Here is an 18,800-nt window from a genome sequence, read left to right as displayed (position 1 = left end):
TCGTTAGAACATGGTTACCTTGATGATTGACTCTACCCTAGCCAGGGAGATCAACTTGCCTGATCACCGACCCTACATGTTTAGTTATGGCCATTTTACGTGTGGCACAGCGGTTAGCACTGCTGCCTCTCAGTGCCAGGGACCCGGGTTGGATTCCCAGCTTGGGTCACTGTCGGTGTGGAATCTGCATGTTCTCCCTGTGTCTGCATGGGTTTCCTCCTGGTGCTCTGCTTTTCTCCCACAGTCCAAGGATGTGCTGGTTAGGCGAACAGGCCATGCTAAATTCTCCTTCAGGGTACCCGTACACAAGCCGCAGTGAGGTAACTAGGGGATTTTCACAGTACCTTCATTGCAATGTGAATGTAAGCCTACTTACGACAAATAAATAAATAAGCTTAATGTAGGTCAATAATATTAAGTAAATTGCCAAACACTAGTCTCCAGCTGAATGAATCTGTTTACTAGGTAAAGGGTTCATACTAGACTTGGTCAACTGATGCGGCAATGCAACGTGCCTGACTGACTTGGATCTACTGATGAATAAAGAATCAGGAAAAATTTCCACTGCTGCTGTGTTTCCTCTGGAGGAATACAGTTACACGGAGAGGATTAACTGGAGCATCCTCTATCATCAATAACTTATTGGCATGTACACATGAACACAATACCATGGGCATTGGGGGTGTAACATGCCATGGGCTGATGACATTCAAGGAAGTAAATCTGATTAAAAGTCAGAGTGTCAAGAAAATAAAGGAGGAAATCAGTTTTTAGAAAACCTTTAAAATCTCATTTAGTTGTGAACCTAATATTTAATAAAGTGTTAACTTATCAATAACTTTAGTTACTTGGATTGGCAAATGGTGGATAGTGATGGCCCTCCATTGGCTGATTCTGGGACCACTGTTGTGTACTTCTCACCTGAACCATTTCACCTCAGGAATTCTAAACATAACTACAAAATTTGTGGATGACACAAATTGGTAAGTGTACTTAATGAGGATGACTATGATAAAATACATGAACGATGAATAAGCAGTTGGCAAATGAACTTCACCATAAAGATGTGTTGAGGAAGTAACACCTTGGTAGGAAAAATGAGATGGTCAAATAGTCCTTGGAAAAGCAAGAAGAACTTATACCCATACAGTACCTTTTACAACCACCTGATGTCTCAAAGTACTTCAGACACAATTATTAACTTTTGGGAATGTGATCACTGTTGAAACTTAGGAAATGTGGAAGCCAATTTGAACGCTGCTAGCTCCCACAATTAGCAATTTGATAATGATCAGGTCATTTGTTTTGTGTCATTGATATAAGGATAAATATTGACCGAAAGAGGACGATGCCCCTGATCTTCTTCAAAACAGTTGTGCAATTTTTGTGCTCAAGTCCAGAGGTGGGACTTGATCTTGTTACTCAGAGCTGAGAGAACTTGATCAATTGAACCACAGCTGATACCTAAAGTAAGGATATAAATGGGATAAAGATGCAAAAGGAGGTCTAAGAGAGTAGCAACATGCATCTTTTTCATGCATGCTGAGACCCCACCGCATGGCTAACCAGGAATCTCTCCCATTCTTACCGCCTGCCACTGGCATGTGTTGGAAGGATTTGCAGACTGATGCTGAGCCTGTCTGGCCGTATTATGAACTCACCTTCTCTAAAGTCCTAGAGTGGAATTCAAAGAGCTTCTGGCTGAGAGGCAGGGATCTACCCACTGCACCATAAAATCTCCAATTATCACCAAAAGATGCAATGCAGGTAAATAAAGCCATAAAAAAGCCTAACAAATCACTACACACTCATTTTTAGAGGGATTAAGTTGAAAAGCAGAGAAGCTATTACATAGTACTTTGAATGGATCATAGGTGGGAGTCGTGTGTACAGTTCTGAGGCTTGATATTTAGGTTCCATGAGAGGAAGGCTGCTGCTAAGTATAGCATTACTCGCTTGTATGTTGGTTGCTGGTTCCATCCCTGGCCATTTTTGTGGAGTAAGAAGTCTCACAACACCGGGTTAAAGTCCAACAGGTTTATTTGGTAGCAAAATCCACTAGCTTTCTGAGCGCTTGCTGCTCCTTCGTCAGGTAAGTGGGAGTTCGGTTCACAAACAAGGCACATAAAGACACAAACGCAATTTACAAAATAATGGTCGGAATGCGAATCTTAAGCTAATGGATTTTGCTACAAAATAAACCTGTTGGACTTTAACTTGGTGTTGTGAGACTGTGTTTACCCCAGTCCAATGCCGGCATCCCCACATCATTTTTGTGAAGGCAGGACGAGGGGTTGTTAACAGCCCAAGGACAATTAAAAGAGACCAGCTTACCTATTTGGAGATGGCTTCCCAATGATGAACTGGCAAGCCAGGATTACTTGGAGGCCTAGAGGCCTTCCCTGACTGCCTGAACAGTCACAAACAGCCTGGTAGTGGACCTCCCTCTTGGTGCAATGGCCTGGTTGCAAAAGTTATTTATTATTTTAAATTTTGAAATATTGGCGAGTGGACACCTCTCCCTTACTTACCTTCCAGTGCTCCTCCTCCAGCTGCAATGCCTCTGATTGGCCCTCCAGCATTGAGAGCACATCCGCTGTCCTTAACCGAACAGCAAGCCCACCCTCTAACCCTTAATGGGCTGCCCAGCAGAAAGTCACAACCAGTGATGTATCTCCCATACACGAGGACTTCAGGTCCAAATTTCGGTCTGACAACCAGGCTTAGAAATCTGCAGAGGAAATCATGCCCTCAGTCTTTGTATTTTATAAAAGGGCATAGAATCATAGGGATTTACTCAAATGATGCCAAGCCTGTGAGGTTATATCCACAGGCCAGGGACCTTTTCTCGAGAAGATTGATGCAGCCTGATGGAGCTTCTGACTCAAGAAACTAATCACTGTATCACAAGTAGTAGTTGAGGTAGAATAGAATTCAAGGGCAAGTAGACAAGAATGCATAGGTATACATTAGGAAATGATTGATAGGTTAGTGCTCTTTTATCAGAAAAAAAAAGGAGGCCAAGGGATGACTTCCTGAAAGGATAAAAGAAGAGGAAAATATGTTGAAGGGGACAGATGAAGGTCAGAGGGGGTTCTGTGTGGAGCATGTTACAGACATGGTAATAGGACACCTGAAAACTCACTAGTCAACACGGTTTATGGAAGGGAGATCTGAACAACTGCATGTTATTCTAGTTTGACATGGGATAATTTTAATCTATATCAGTGATTTGAAAATTCAAATACCTTGTGGCTGTGGAGGATTTGGAAGGAGATAAGACGTTGAAAGGTTCTTGTTCACAATTTCCATACTTGACATGGGCACAAATGGTGTTGTAGCTGGCTTTGATTCTTGAGCTTTGTTCTCTCCTGTTTTTGCTTGTGTGGACTTGAGTTTGATACAGTTTTGTCCTTGCATGGGGACCACTTCCAGCACATCATCCATAGATTTGATTAGCTTTTTTAAGGTCTTGAAACCATAAGATTTTGCTCTTATATAACGCCCGTATTTCTTCTTGTACTCTTCGGCTATTTTTGTTTCAGGAATGGCATTCACGTCAGTTGAGAAGAGGGCCAGTATCTCACCACGGATTTTCTCCATGTGTTTGGCTACAGAAAAACAATGGGGTCAATTTTATACAATTTTAGTGCAAAAAAAACAGAAGTTCTGAAAAAGTAACTGTGCTAATTTTATGCATTTGTTCCAAAGCATCAGTGCAAACTGGAGGCAAACAGGAGTTAGGTGACCAACAGTAATCAAGAATGCACGTCTAACACGGCACCCGCAAAGGAATTGCAGTCATTAGGTATAAACCACTTCAAAGTTATGGGAGTAGCAACATTCCACATGATTTGCTCAAACACTGCTTACACAGATTGGATTTGTCCAAATAGGACAGAAATCATTATTCATAATTTTGCATATAAGCACATCCCCGCTGACCTTCATACCAACATTATCATGGAAAAATCATATAGAAATACATCACACTTTGTTAAAAAACAAAATAAGTCACTCAAAAGATGTCAGTATGTTGCTGACTACGATGAGTCCTCTTGTTGCTACTTAGGTGGTTTAAATGGGGTTGCTGTGTTTACTCTGGGATTAGTTTTATGGTCCTGCATTGTTAGCAGGAAGGTTAAGTGATTTTGTTCAGGATTTTTTTCTCAGTGAGTTTAAGGTTTCGTTTTCACTTCTGAGAAGCAGTTGGGTTTTAACAGGGGTAGCAAGTTGAACAGAAGTCTCTCTCTCCCTATTTTATTTGGAAATTCTGCTGGTGATCTTAAAGCAAGGTTTTGCCTTCCTGTGGGAAAGAATCTGTTAGTAGTTTGCCTGAAGTCCCGGATGTTCTGGACAGCTATTCTGACTTCAATCTGTTCTGAATGAATCAAGACTGAAAGTTTTTAATTCTCCAACCAAAGGACTCAATTTCCAATTTCACGTGAGCATTAGTCTGTGCAGGATTATGGTCTTTAGTCTATGGAGTTGGTTTGATTAGAGCATTGTAGATATCTTTGTTAAGGGTTATACATTATCTGTTTTTTGTTTGTAACTGATAAAAGTTTTTGCTAATTTTCTTACTATACATGTTAACTATATTCTTAAATAAACTTTGTGGGTCACTTGAACCATCCTGAAGTGAAACATCTTATGCTTATCCTAGCCAAATCCAAAATGCAAAACTTATGATCCAGGCAGAATTCATGAAACACTTAGGAATTTCTAACCTCAACCGTAACATTACACAATAATGCAGCTAATGTATTGTGTGTGAAATAGTCATGGGACTGGACAACAGAATGTAGAAGGCGTGCAAGGATGTCAAAGATGTTTTGCAGAAATCTGAAGTATTGGTTCATTTTAATTGGAAGCTACCATTACTGCTTCCTTGCAATGCTTCACCTAATGGAGTGAGGGCAGTAGTTTCACATTTATATCTTTGGGAGATGAACGACCAATAGCTTTTGTTTTATGTGCTCTGACTAGCACTGAATCTAACTATGGTCAGCTAGAAAAAGGAGCATTGGGTATAATTTTCAGTGTACCAATGTTGCATCATCATTAATATAGCTGTCATTTCACATTACTGATCACCAACTCTGAACTAGTATTTTTGGGCCTTATTAAGACCCTACATTGACTGCTAGCTGATTGCAGAGATGGTCACTGATCTTGTCTGCACACTCTTATGATACTTTATATCATTAATCAGAGTGCCAGGCTAATGCTGATGTGTTATCATGCTTACCTTTACCTGCTGAGTAGATGTCACCAATTAGTTTTGCTAGTAATCATTATCACTAGTGGATCATTTGCCTGTGACAGATTTTCAAGTTCAGAGATAGACCAGAAATGATCCTGTGATTGGGAAGGTGATGGATGTGACGTTGAAAGGAATGATATCTGGAACACATCGTACACATCCTGGTTTAAAACCATGTGTGTCAAGAAAGCTTCAGTTGACCGTCCAAGGTGTCTATTGTGGGGAATCTGAGAGATTGTCGCTGCTAGTCTGTGTGGAAGAGTTCTTGAACAACTACATGAAGGACATCCTGGTATGTTCTGGATGAAGGGATTAGCATTTAGTTATTTTTGGTGGCCAGGTTTGGAGACTCAGACTGAAGAACATAGAACAGTACAGCACAGTACAGGCCCTTCGGCCCTTGATATTGTGCCAAGCTATGGCCGAACCCAAGATCAAGTCATTGCACTCCCTTTTCTCCCAAGAAAACATGGGACAGTGTCAATCCTGTGCACCAATAAGAAAAACATCACTGTTGTCTCCTTTACACTCTTAGGAGTGGCCTAAATTGCAATGGCAACGATTTGTAGATTTTGCTGGCCGGTTTGAGGGTGAACTGTTATTAGCCATAATTGATGCACACGTGAAGTGGCCAGAAGCTGTTATCATGAGATTTTCTACATCTGAACAAAGCACAGGAAACTTGATGAAATGTTTGTGAGATTTGGTAAGTTGGAACAGATTGCTGGAGATAACGATACAGTAGCACAGTGGTTAGCACTGCTGCTTCACGGCTCCAGGGACCTGGGTTCGATTCCCGGCTTGGGTCACTGTCTGTGTGGAGTTTGCACATTCTCCTCGTGTCTGTGTGGGTTTCCTCACACAGTCCAAAGATGTGCGGGTTAGGTTGATTGGCCACACTAAAATTGTCCCTTAGTGTCCTGGGATGCGTAGCTTAGAGGGATTAGTGGGTAAAATACGTAGGGATATGGGGGTAGGGTCTGGATGGGATTGTGGTTGGTGCAGACTTGATGGGCCAAATGGCCTCTTTCTGCATTGTAGGATTCTGTGATTCTAACCCATTAATCAAAATGATCATGTCCAAATTAAGATTTATAAATAAGCTTTTAAAAATTCAAAAATCGTATTTTACCACAATATACTGTCTTTTAATACTTGAATTACATTGAGTCCAGAGCTTCAAAAGTGGTGGCTTGTGCTGGATATTTCTACTTCAATAATTAGGGAACTCAGCCACAGCTGCAGATTTTGAGAAAGAGCATAATGAGAAAGTTCCCAGCTTGCAATCAGCGAAACAATAGGAGTTAAGTGTGTCCCCCAATCTCTCTGAACATTCAACACTTGCTTTATTTTTTTCTAAGAGGCTTGAAAGAAACTGGAACTTGAATTTTAAAGGCTTATTGTATAGGATTTATTGTATTGGATTTATTGCATAGAAACAGACTATTCAGTCTTACCAGTCCACATTCATGTTTATGCTCCACTCAAAACTTCATCCATCTTTCTTCATCTAACTCTACCATTGCAGCCCACTATTCCTTCTCTCTCAAAAGCTTGTTTAGATTCCTCTGAAAAGTATCTTGCCATTTGCTTCAACCATTTCCTGGATGGAAAAGTTTTTTTCTGAATTCACTATTAGATTTCTTTGCAACCATCTTAGCTTGTTGACCTTTAGGACACGCTTGTTCCCATAAGAGGAAACACTCTCTCTAAAGTCACTCCATCAAAAGCTTTCATAATTATAAATACCTTGGTTAGGTTATCCCTCAGCTTTTGCCTCCCCACATTAATTTAATTAACTGAATTTAAACTTGCCAAATGGTGCAATTTGAATTTATGTCAGGCTTCTGAATGCTAAAGAGTATTTCAGTCATTGTGTTACTGTATCTGGCAGGAAAATTATTCTTAAAATATTATAGGACAGGAAAATATAGAGAGTGTTTTCTGATGAGGAGGAGATCTGGGAGCTGAAGCAAACACTAAAGGGATTATGGGAAAGGTTGCATGTGATAGTCTGAGGTGGGCAGTTTGGGTCTCCTTTGACTGGATTCCCTTCCAGCACATTGCATTTGGGGTGTGCTGATACCTGCAATCATGGGTTGCCTAAGCAAGAATAGAATAAAGGATCAGGATAGCTAATGTGGTCAAACCGAGGCTTTACTGGATACAGTTTTTCATAGCCATCTCTGCCTTTCAACTTCGATCTGGTTCGTCCCTCATATGAGAGCCATGATTGGACTTCATTTGAATTGGCTTTTTTGATTAGAAATAAAGAACCGAATGGTAAAAAATACTCTAATACAGTCAGACGGATCCCAGAAACCCAAAATCTCCAAGTTGAGTCCAAATCTACCACCTCCTCTGGCATTCCCCCCCAACCCTCTGAAACTCACTACTGTTACATCCGATGACTCACTCTCTGCCAATCTCAAAATGCCTTTCATTCGTTGATAAACATTAGACTACGACTTCCCTCTCCACTTCTCCAAGATCCTCTTTCTCACAACAGATGCTAGGATCTATCCTGGTTTTTCAAGACCTTGGGGTTCCCTGATAAGTTCTATTAGAACTTCAGATCCCATGATGCTACAGCCATAACCCTCATAGCCCAAGACTTTTCAGCAAGTCAATAACTTGGATTTGACTGAAATCAACATTCGTATCCTGAAATGGCTGACTCATCCTGAGCAAGACTAGCAGGAAACTTGATTTAGAAAATTATCAAGGCGGTTCAAGAAGGATACTCACTGTGAAAACATTAAGATTTGATTACAAAAATTACACGGCAAGATACCCGTACTCTCAAATAACTGCCCATTCTCTAATTTATTCTAGTTATATATTCTATAAACTCTTGCAATCCCTTGATTGCTGTAACTTATTACATGTACCTGTTATTTACAACATGTTGCTTTAAGCATCAAGGCTATTTTCAGCTCTTGAAAGTATGGCAAAAAAATACAATTGCATTCATAAATTTCATCCATATTTATAAGAGATGTTTCGCAATATTATAACAATGTTTCGCAATTCTATGTTTATTTAAACACCAAACTTTTAATTTGCTACTAGGTACTGCCAATGATTAACTGCAAAGGTTTGGAAAAACTCCTCTTCTGGAAATGATAGTGTTGTGGTTCAAACTAAAGAATCAACGCACCGCGCCCCCCCCCCCCCCACCCCCCCCCCGGCTCTCTCTCTCTCACACACACACACACACACACATGCACAACAAACGATTAATCTCGAGCGGTAATCTCAGAGTTGTGCCCCTGTAAGGAGATCCGGAATTCCCACAGGAAAAGATGGAAAGGGAAATTATGAAGTCATTCCCTGCTCTCACACAGCTGATTCTAGAGGTACATCGGTTAAACGCTATAGAATGGGGTCACTTGACACCCAGTCTATGCTGTGCACAAGACTGAAAAATTATGAACTGCAGCAGGAGATAACAAACAGAAACCCTTTACCTTGCACAGCTGTGTTTAGAAATACCCTTTACAGTGACAGTCAAGAGGAAATATTTTTATTACTATAACCACAAAACTCAAGTAAACCTGTTCATTAGACTGCCAGCGGGAAAATTAAAATATTAATGCAATCAAAAAGGCACAACCACAATACTTTAATAGAACAGTGTTTACCAAATTTACCAAGAGAATAGTGTTTACTAAAATCACCAAGACATCAATGCCTATAAAAATCATCAGGAGGACAGTGTTTACTATCAAAGATAGTCCTTGCTTACCATACAACTGAAGCACAAATTCAATCAGGAGATTTGACTGTGCTCAGCAGCTGAGGTGAAACAGCAGACATCCCAGTCAGTGTTCTGCTGCTTCCTCCCTTTAATATACCCTATGCCTCTTCCCTTGTGTTGCAACAGCTACATACCTCTCAGCCAATGAAAAGCACGATGTGATGACGAAATGAAACTGAAACTTAGCAGACATCAGGAATTGAAAGGAAGAGCAATGTAAAAACACAGTTCTAAAAGTACTTTGTTTTCCAAAACAATTTATATTGGCCTAGTATTACACAGGCAGAGAGAGACACTTACGAAAATGTTAAGGTATAAAGGATAATAGTACAAATTATAAATCACCACAATTGGGATGGAAATTTAAAATAAAGGCAATACTTTAAAAATACTTTTCACAGGACGTGGCTGTTACTGGCAAATCCAGCATTTATTTCCCATCTGTAATTACCTTTAGGATGATACTAATCCACTCTCTTGAATACAAACTGCTCTCATCAGAGACTGGCTAAAATTATCAGATTTCTCTCCCTAAATAATTACTTTTAAGACAATCTGGCAGTTTCATCAGCTTTTTATTCCAGGTTTATTTAATTACTGGAATTTAAATTTGCTCACTGATTTTAACCTGTGCCTCCAGATCATTAGACCAGGCTTTGGAATTCAGTATTATTACCACTGTGCTAATGTACTCCCAGCTGATTTACATATATAACATAATGTTCATACCTGTGGTTAAATAGCTTGGGGCTATTTGTAGATCCTGTGGGAAGATTCGTGTACTAATGGAGAATGTAAAAGTCCATAGCTAATTAACCCACATCCTCAAAACAAAAATACCTGAGCAGTAATGCCCACACAATACATTTCCAGTGTGTTCTCCCCATGTCTTTATGCATTTCCAGTAGGTGTTCCGGTTTCCTCCCACAGTCTGAAAGGTGAGCTGGTTAGATGCACTGGCCGTGCTAAATTCTCCCTCAGTGTACCCGAACAGGCGCCGGAGCGTGGCAACTAGGGGATTTTCACAGTAACTTGATTGCAGTGTTAATGTAAGCCTACTTTAATGCTGCAAGCCAGACTGATAAGATCAACATAACCTCAAGTTCAGGGCTGGAGGGTTATTTTGTTACAGAAATGTTATTTCTTAAATTCCTTCAAATACTAAAATACTGAATTCACTTGAAACAAAGACTATGGACCTCATCTTAAGCCCTGAACAATGAATCAGTACAATTCTCACTTTATTTTCATTTTCCCTTTGGACTGAAGTGCAGTGTGACGTGATTGGTTTCTCATAAATCACATGACAATGCTCTCAAGCCAAGTCTGCTGAGTAGGCTGCTACCTTGTAGATACAGATTTAAATAACTAACAATTAGTTACTGAGAAATGTAAATGGAATTGGACACAAGTTATCCAATGTCTCATTTAGCAATGCACCCAAAAATATACAAATATGCCAAGTTTCACTTTTGATCTCTCAGAATCCTGTAGAATCCATCTGCAATAAGTGTTCTAAAGTTAGTTCAAATATGCAGTCTTATCATTTTATATCAAAACTCTGCATTATCCAAAGTCCAGAAGCAAAATACCTCAGTCATTGCTTAGCGACAATTTAAACCACATTTCAACAAAGAGTCAAGTCCCTGAGCTGTGCTTCCACCTCTGTAACCTCAACATCACCAAAACTTCCACATAGGCAATATCACTTATTTGTCCAGCCCCAGCTCACTGCTGCTGGAACCCCCATCCAAGTGTGTGTCACGTCCGGGCTCAAATTATTCCAATACTTTCTTGGTCACCCTCACTTCTACAATCCAAAAACTTGAGTTCACCCAAAATTGCTGCCAGCACCTTGCCCATCGCTAAACACCCATCATTCCCCCACGACAGACAGTGCGTCACTGTCCGTGTGGAGTTTGCACATTCTCCTCATGTCTGCGTGGGTTTCCTCCAGGTGCTCCAGTTTCCCCACACAGTCCAAAGATGTGCGGGTTGGGTTGATTGGCCATGTTAAAATTGCCCCTTAAGAGTCGTGAGATGCATAGGTTAGAGGGATTAACGGGTAAATATGTAGGGATACGGAGGCAGGGCCTGGGTGGGATTACTGCAGACTTGATGGGCCGAACGGCCTCCTTCTGCATTGTAGGGTTTCTATGATTTCTATGCTTCTTTCTGCAATCACTGACCTACATAAGAACATAAGCACGAGGTGCAGGACTAGGCCATCTGGCCCCTCGAGCCTACTCCGCCATTCAATAAGATCATGTCTAATCTTTTCGTGGACTCAGCTCCACCATAACTCTTAATTACTTTAATGTTCAAAAATTTATCTATCCCTGCCTTAAAAACATTCAATGAGGTAGCCTCACTGGGCAGGGAATTCCACAGATTCACAACCTGTTGTTGGTTCCTGGTACAGTAATGCTTTGATTTTAAAATTTACATCCTTATGTTCTAATGCTCTAAACCCCTTCCCCTAACTTTAGAACACTTATTGCAGGTGGATTCCACAAGATTCTGAAAGATCAAAAGTGAAACTTGGCATATTTGTATATTTTTGGGTGCATTGCTAAAATGAGACATTGGATAACTTGTGTCCAATTCTATTTACATTTCTCAATAACTAATTGTTTGTTATTTAAATCTGTATCTACAAGGTAGCAGCCTACTCCTCCTCAGCCCAATGTTAAATGCTATGGAACCCAAAACCCTGGGAACTCTAATCAAGTGCACCCTGATTTAAATAGCCCCTATGCTGATAGCTGTGTCTTTAGCTATCTCGGCTAAGCTCTGAAATTACACTCCAGAAGTTCCCCATCTCTCCTGCCCTCTTAAGGTGCTCCTTCAAACCTACCTCCTTAACCAAGCTTTTGATTGCCTGTCCTGTTAGTTCCCTGTGTGGCTCAGTATCAAACTTCATTTGATAACACCCCTCTTCCCCGGAATGATTTACTCAGTTAAAGGCACTACATAAATACAAGTTGTTGTACCATTTTGTTTAAAGTTAGCTATAAATAAGCTGATACCCTACGTATCAACTTGCTCCTGCAGATTCAACACTGAAGCTTCCTCGATGCTTTAGAGCAACCCCAGGAGTCTTCCATGCGGAGATTTTGGGAGTTATTCTCCTTAGGAGGAGACAAAAGCAAGAGGAGATTTGATTCAAAATCATGAAGGGTTTGGATAGATAAGGAGAAATTGTTATCAGTAGCCAAAGGGTAGATGGAAGGTAACTGAACAAAGAACCCAAAGGAAAAAAAATTGTTTGCACAGCAAGTCATTATTTGGGATGCACTGCCTGGGAGATCTTGGAAGCATATTCAAAAATAAATACCCGAAAGGAAAAAGCTACAAAGCTTTGGGGAGAGGGCGGGAAATGAGACTAACTGGGGAGCTTGCAGAATTGACATAGGCACAATAGGGTTGAAGCTGTGGCACACAACGGTTAGCACTGCTGCCTCACAGTGCCAGGGACCCGGGTTCGATTCCCAGCTTGGGTGACCGCCTGTGTGGAACTTGCATGTTCTCCCCGTGTCTGCGTGGGTTTCCTCTGGGTGCTCTGGTTTTTTCCCCACAGTCCAAAGATGTGCGGGTTAAGTGGATTGGTCGTGCTAAATTGCCCCTTTAGCGACAGGGGGACTAGCTACGGTAAATGCATTGGGTTGTGGGGATAGGGCCTGGGTGGGATTGCGGTCAGTGCAAACTCAATGGGCCAAATGGCCTCCTTCTGCACTGTAGGATTCTATGAATGCTGCATCATTCTATGATTCTTATGATGAAAGTGTAGCCAGCCACCATTGGGTAACTCACTAAAATACAACTGGAACCAGCAATGCTAGAGGCAGGGACATGGAATACTGGGAAAAGAAATTGGACACAAATTCATCCCAATTGTACTACACAAAAAGACTGCTTTATGTAAATGTAATTTAATTATGCTACTGAACGAAACTGGCAATAAAAGTGTTTGTTTCCATTTTCAGGTATAGCATTTGGGGGAAAAGAAAAGTTACTCAATATTTTATCCTTGTTTCCTTCTATCTTCAGATCACTGTTCTAAAGGTGCCTTCAAACTTAATAAGAGAACACATTGTTTCTTCTACTTATTGAATCATACCTGCTGCAATTTCCGTGTCAAAAACTAGGCTGTACATTCCTGAGTGTTGACAGAATACTCTATGTTTCATATGGTGAAGTATGCGCCGAACAGATCTAAATCCATACGCATTCGGATTCAAGGACCGCTGATAAATCTTCTTGTACATTTTCGTTATTAGGCGGATTGGAATGCCAACGGGGTTATCTTTAATCAGATTTGAAATTTCCTCCATAAGCACCCAGACATCAAAACCTGGCAGAAGACATGTTAAAACTCTTTCGTTACAATTACATTGTGGAAAAGGACTACAAAAATATACTTACTGATCTATGTAAATGGAGCTGTGAAGTTTTCATCTCTCTCACTTATTTTGTGAAGTCAGTTCAAAGCTGCATAATGTTTATTCCAAAACCACCAAGAATTATTCTACAACCAAGAAGAACCAATTTATCTTCATAAAAGTACAGTAACCACAGAAGTCATATACCCCACAGTTAGATCAACAGAACTAAAGCAATTCAATTATGCCAATCACAGCTTTGATAACTCCACACCGTCAGAACACCAAGCCCTCTACCACAAGGCTGAAACTGGTTCAGATGTATTCCACTTTACCAGGTGAGTTACCATTACCTAGTCTCCAGAAGTCATCCAAAGACATGAACCATTCTGACATTGACTGGAAGCCTTTCATCTTCCATCAGAATAACAACCTGCTACTAATGCAGCAAGCTAACAATAAGGTTGTAAATATATGATCTACTAGCCGTAATATAATTGTAAAAAGGCCATTGCTTTTATGGATTTCATGTCACAAATAGAGTGGATGTTTCCCTACCAATTGACAGGTGGGTAGGTGGACTACTGGTCATTTTGAATTCTGGGCTGTAACATCAGGTTAGGTTTGCTCTTCTATTTACAGTTTGGCTGAAAGACGTTATAGCAGTAACTGTCCAGAATAGATTCGGTGAACAAACAGAAACATATTAAGTCTCATTTTGTGAAGATGTTGGCTATAGAACTGCCAGTCAAAACAGAATATCCCTCCCCCACCCAAGCTTCATTCTGTGAGGGAAAACATACAAAAGTCTGAGATCATGTACCAACCAACTCAAGAACAGCTTCTTCCCTGCAGCCATCAGACTTTAGAATGGACCTACCATATATTAAGCTGATCTTTCTTTGCACCCTAGCTATGACTGTAACTCTACATTCGGCACCCTCTCCTTTCCTTCTTCCCAATGTAATCAATGTTCGATATGCTATATCGGTATAGTGCACAATAAACAATACTTTTTACTTTATCCCAACACATATGACAATGATAAATCAGATCAAATCAAGCAGGAGAGTTATCCAGTTCCGAAGTAGTGATATTGGACTCAAAATTCTAACCCTGCTTCTCGCCCCACAGATGCTGCCAGACCTGCTGAGCTATTCCAGCATTTTTTTTAAAAATTATCCCTGGGCAACATCTATTCCTCAATCAACACCACAAAAATAGATTATCTAGTCATCATCACATTATTAACCACATCCAGAATAAAAATATAAGAGCAAAATATTGCTAGAAATTTGAAATAAAAACAGAAAACGCTGGAAATGAAACACTGATTTTCTTGTACTTTTTGCAATGTAGTGCACCATATCTACTGCTCATGATGTGGTCTCCACACTGGGGACACCAAATCAAGGCTGGGTGACCTCTTCATGGAAAATCTCAGTTCAGTCAATAAGCATGATTTTAGGCCTTCTGTTTCTTGTCCATCTTGTTTTCACTCTGATCTCTCTGTCCATGGTCTGCCACAGCAAACTCGAGGGTAGTACCTCAAGTTACAGCTTGGCACGCTACACCCTATTAGTTTCAACGCTGAAGTCAATAATTTTAGACCATAATCTCTGCCTTTATCTTGTTTTTTTTTATGTATTTGTTTTCTCGTTTCTTCCTTTACTCCATTTTGCATTTGGACAGCTGCCATCTAGCCATTCACAGCCCACCTCGACAGATCTTCTGTTCTTTACTTTACAACTACGACAAAACCTTTCATCATTTACTCTGCCCTGCCCCTATCCAGTCACCAGTCTTTCCTTTGCTTCTTCCTCCCCATTTTCAGTTGTTCAATCTGTTATTTTATCTTTCCTCTGTTCTGAAGAGTCATTATTAACCTGAAACTTTAACTGTTTCTTTCCACAGATGCTGTCTAATGGATGGAATCTTGTGTAGATGATGGAAATTTCACCTGCTGGCTGGAGATCTGGCAAAAGCCCTGTATCATCTCTTTTAGGGGAGGTTCACCACATCTTGTGTCACTGCCAGTGGCACAGTAGTATTGTCACTGACCTAGTAAGCCAGTAACCCAAAGCAATCCTCTGGGGACCCAGGCTCAACTCCCACCATAGCCAATGGTGAAATTTGAATTCAATAAAAAAAACCTGGAGTTAAAAAATTGTTAGCCACAAAACCATTGTTTCAGAAACCATCTGATTCACTAATGTCCTTTAGAAGGGTGGCACAGTGGCAATCAAGGCAAGGGATGTGCCACACCACCATCCCACCAGATTTTTCAACCCATCCACTTCTCAGACATGCTCACCGAGACTCCAAAATATGCTGGTCATTGACTAATTTCAGATTCTGTGCCAAATGCTGTCCTTTTCTTGACCCCATTAAGAGATAGCAAGAACCTACCATGAGGTAACCTACCATGAGCTGATAGCAGCATGACACAAATGCAGAGCTCAAAGTGGGAAAATCACAGGGGAGCAATGCAAGAGTCAGAGGCACTTTTCAAAGAGCAGGAAGTTTTCCTAACCTAACCTTCATTCCACATGCACATCACAAATAATGGATTAACTGATTGTTGCATTTGCCTAGTTAATAACACCAACTGCACTTCAAAAGTAATTCACTGGTCAAGAAGCACATTAGGATATCTTGAGGGTGTAAGAAGGCACTATACAAATCAGTTCCACTCATTTAATATTTTATACATCAGAAGACATCAATCTAGATTTCATTACCTGCCGATGAGGGATTTGGACGTAGTATCTGTGACATAGAGGATGGTGCTTCTGTTTGGCAATGATTGTCAGTTTCTCCCTCAATCAAAGACCGAGCTTTAGAAAATCCAAAAGACGTTTCTGGAATGAGAGGGCTTCTCTTCCGTGGTTTTTGAGCTTTGGCCTTGACAGTAAATCCTTTTGTGGTGGGTACTAGATACAGAATGTCACTCATCGATTCTACCATGGCTTGTATTGTCGGGAATTTGTAGTCTGATGCTTCCAAATCCTTCCGATATCTTTTTTTATAAATCTTTTGCAACCTTCTTAAAGAGATGCCTGCACGGTAAGGGCGGAAAAGCTCCAGAAATTCATCTTTCAATATCTCTATTTTATCCCCTATGTAAAAGAAAGATTTCTCTTCAGAAAGAATTGAAGCAACACCCAATTTAAAAATATCAGTCTAAAAGTTCTCACCAGAGTATGGGAAATCAATGTCTAACAATAAAAGAAGGAAAAACAACAAACACAGCCCATTTTCTTATCCCTTCCTTGAGTAAAGAGTTTGATTATCTTCCACGATACATTATGACCGTGATCAATGCCATTGAAAAATCACATCAGGCTCTGACTTCCCAAAAACCACTTCCATGAATAGTACCCTGGATAATTCCTCATATCTGTAAACAGCAAAATATCGAACTTTATAATAGTCCCCATTTCATATTAAATCTGTATTGTGAAATTTTGATTTCCCTTGTATTGCACATTACTCTTTTATTTTCAGAATATATATTTCTTTTCCATCCCGGGACCGGATGGGATGTATCCCAGGTTGCTGTGGGAGGTGAGGGAAGAGACTGCAGAGCCTCTGGCGATGATATTCGCGTCAATGATGGAGACGGGAGAGGTTCCGGAGGATTGCGGATGTGGTTTCTATATTCAAGAAAGGGAATAGAGATAGCTCAGGAAATTATCGACTGGTGAGTCCAACCTCAGTGGTTGGTAAGTTGATGGAAAAGATCCTGAGAGACAGGATTTATGAACATTTAGAGAAGTATAGTATGATCAAAAGTAGTCAGCATGGCTTTGTTAAAGGCAGATCGTGCCTTACGAGCCTGCTTGAGTGTTTTGAAAATGTAACTAAACACACTGACGAAGGAAGAGCAGTGGATGTGGTTTATGTGGACTTCAGCAAGGCGTTCGATAAAGTCCCCATGCAAAGCTTATTGAGAAAGTGAGGAGGCATGGGATCCAAGGGGACGTTGCTTTGTGGATCCAGAACTGGCTTGCCCACAGAAGGCAGAGAGTGGTTGTAGATGGGTCTTTTTCTGCATGGAGGTCGGTCACTAGTGGAGCGTCCCAGGGATCTGTTCTGGGATCCTTGCTGTTTGTGATTTTTATAAAGTTTGCTGATGACACAAAGGTCGGAGGTGTTGTGGATTGTTTAGAGGGATGTCAGAAGTTGCAGCGTGACACAGATAGGATGCAAGACTGGGCAGAGAACTGGCAGGTGGGCTTCACCCCGGAAGTGTGTGTAGTGGTACATTTTAGAACATAGAACGTAACAGCGCAGTACAGGCCCTTCGGCCCTCGATGTTGCGCCAACCAGTGGAACCAATCTAATGACCCTCTAACCTAAACTATTCCAATGTTATTCATATGCCTATCCACTGACCATTTTGGCAGGTCTAATGGGATGAAGGAATATAATATTAAGGGTAAGACTCTTAGCAATGCGGAAGATCAGAAGGATCTTGGGATCCGGGTTCAAAGAACTCTCAAATTGGCTTCGCAGGTAGAGGATCTGGTTAAAAAGGCATATAGTGTACTGGCCTTCATCAATTGAGGAACTGAGTTTAGCAGTCAGCAGATAATGCTGCAGTTGTATAAGACCCTGGTCAGACCCCACTTGAAGTACTGTGCTCAGTTCTGGTCGCCTCATTACAGGAAGGATGTGGAAGCCATTGAAAGGGTGCAGAGGAGATTTACAAGGACGTTACCTGGATTGGGTGTCATGCCTTATGAGGACCTGTTGAGAGAGCTCGGTCTTTTCTCCTTGGAGAGATGAAGGATGAGAGGGGACCTGATAGAGGTGTATAAGATGCTGAGAGGTATTGATCAGGTGGATTCTCAGAGACTTTTTCCCAGGGCTGAAATGGCTGCCACAAGAGGACACAGGTTTAAGGTGCTGGGGAGTAGGTACAGAGGAGATGTCACGGGTAAGTTTTTCACTCAGAGGGTGGTGGGTGAGTGGAATCGGCTGCCATCGGTGGTGGTGGAGGCAAATTTGTTGGGGTCTTTTAAGAGACTTCTGGATGAGTACATGGGACTTAATAGGATTGAGGGTTATAGGTAAGCCTAATAGGTAGAGATATGATTGGCGTAACTTGTGGGCCGAAGGGCCTGTTTGTGCTGTAGTTTTTCTACGATTCTATCCCAAATACAATGACCCCTTCAGCAGGTGATAGTTTCAAGAGTCTTTTTCCATCTGTGCATCAATCTTAAATGTGAACACTGGGGGAGCATTAGGGACATTGCCAGTGCTATTTCTCACCAAACAGAGTCATGTAGCATCATAGTATCTTACAGGATAGAAAGTGGCCATTCGGCCCATTATGTCTGCGCTGGCCATCAAGCACCTATTGATTTTAATCCTATGTTCCAGCTCT

At 41.0% G+C, this 18,800-nt stretch overlaps 1 protein-coding gene across 5 annotated transcripts in view; it reads right to left on the bottom strand.

Moving 5' to 3' along the window:
- Nucleotides 1–18,800, bottom strand: part of LOC145356537 (uncharacterized) — a 112,869-nt gene that overhangs the window by 90,642 nt on the left and 3,427 nt on the right. For 3 of the 5 annotated variants that reach the window (XM_080209287.1, XM_080209286.1, XM_080209288.1), the window contains exons 3-5: nucleotides 16,150–16,527; nucleotides 13,147–13,380; nucleotides 3,249–3,611 (exon numbers count right to left, since the gene is read on the bottom strand). In XM_080209287.1, coding sequence (XP_080065413.1) covers nucleotides 3,249–3,611; nucleotides 13,147–13,380; nucleotides 16,150–16,527 — 975 coding nt within the window. Of the gene's footprint in view, nucleotides 1–3,248; nucleotides 3,612–9,014; nucleotides 9,139–13,146; nucleotides 13,381–16,149; nucleotides 16,528–18,800 lie in introns of those variants that run through there. The other 2 variants (XM_080209289.1, XM_080209290.1) reach the window with 2 other exon arrangements.

This window comes from Carcharhinus amblyrhynchos, chromosome 21 (genome assembly GCF_965287045.1).
Source record: "Carcharhinus amblyrhynchos chromosome 21, sCarAmb.v2.hapA, whole genome shotgun sequence".
NCBI classification, from domain to species: Eukaryota; Metazoa; Chordata; class Chondrichthyes; order Carcharhiniformes; family Carcharhinidae; genus Carcharhinus; species Carcharhinus amblyrhynchos.
The sequence above is the reverse complement of the archived record's forward strand: the minus strand, read 5'-3'. Positions and strand labels throughout refer to the sequence as shown.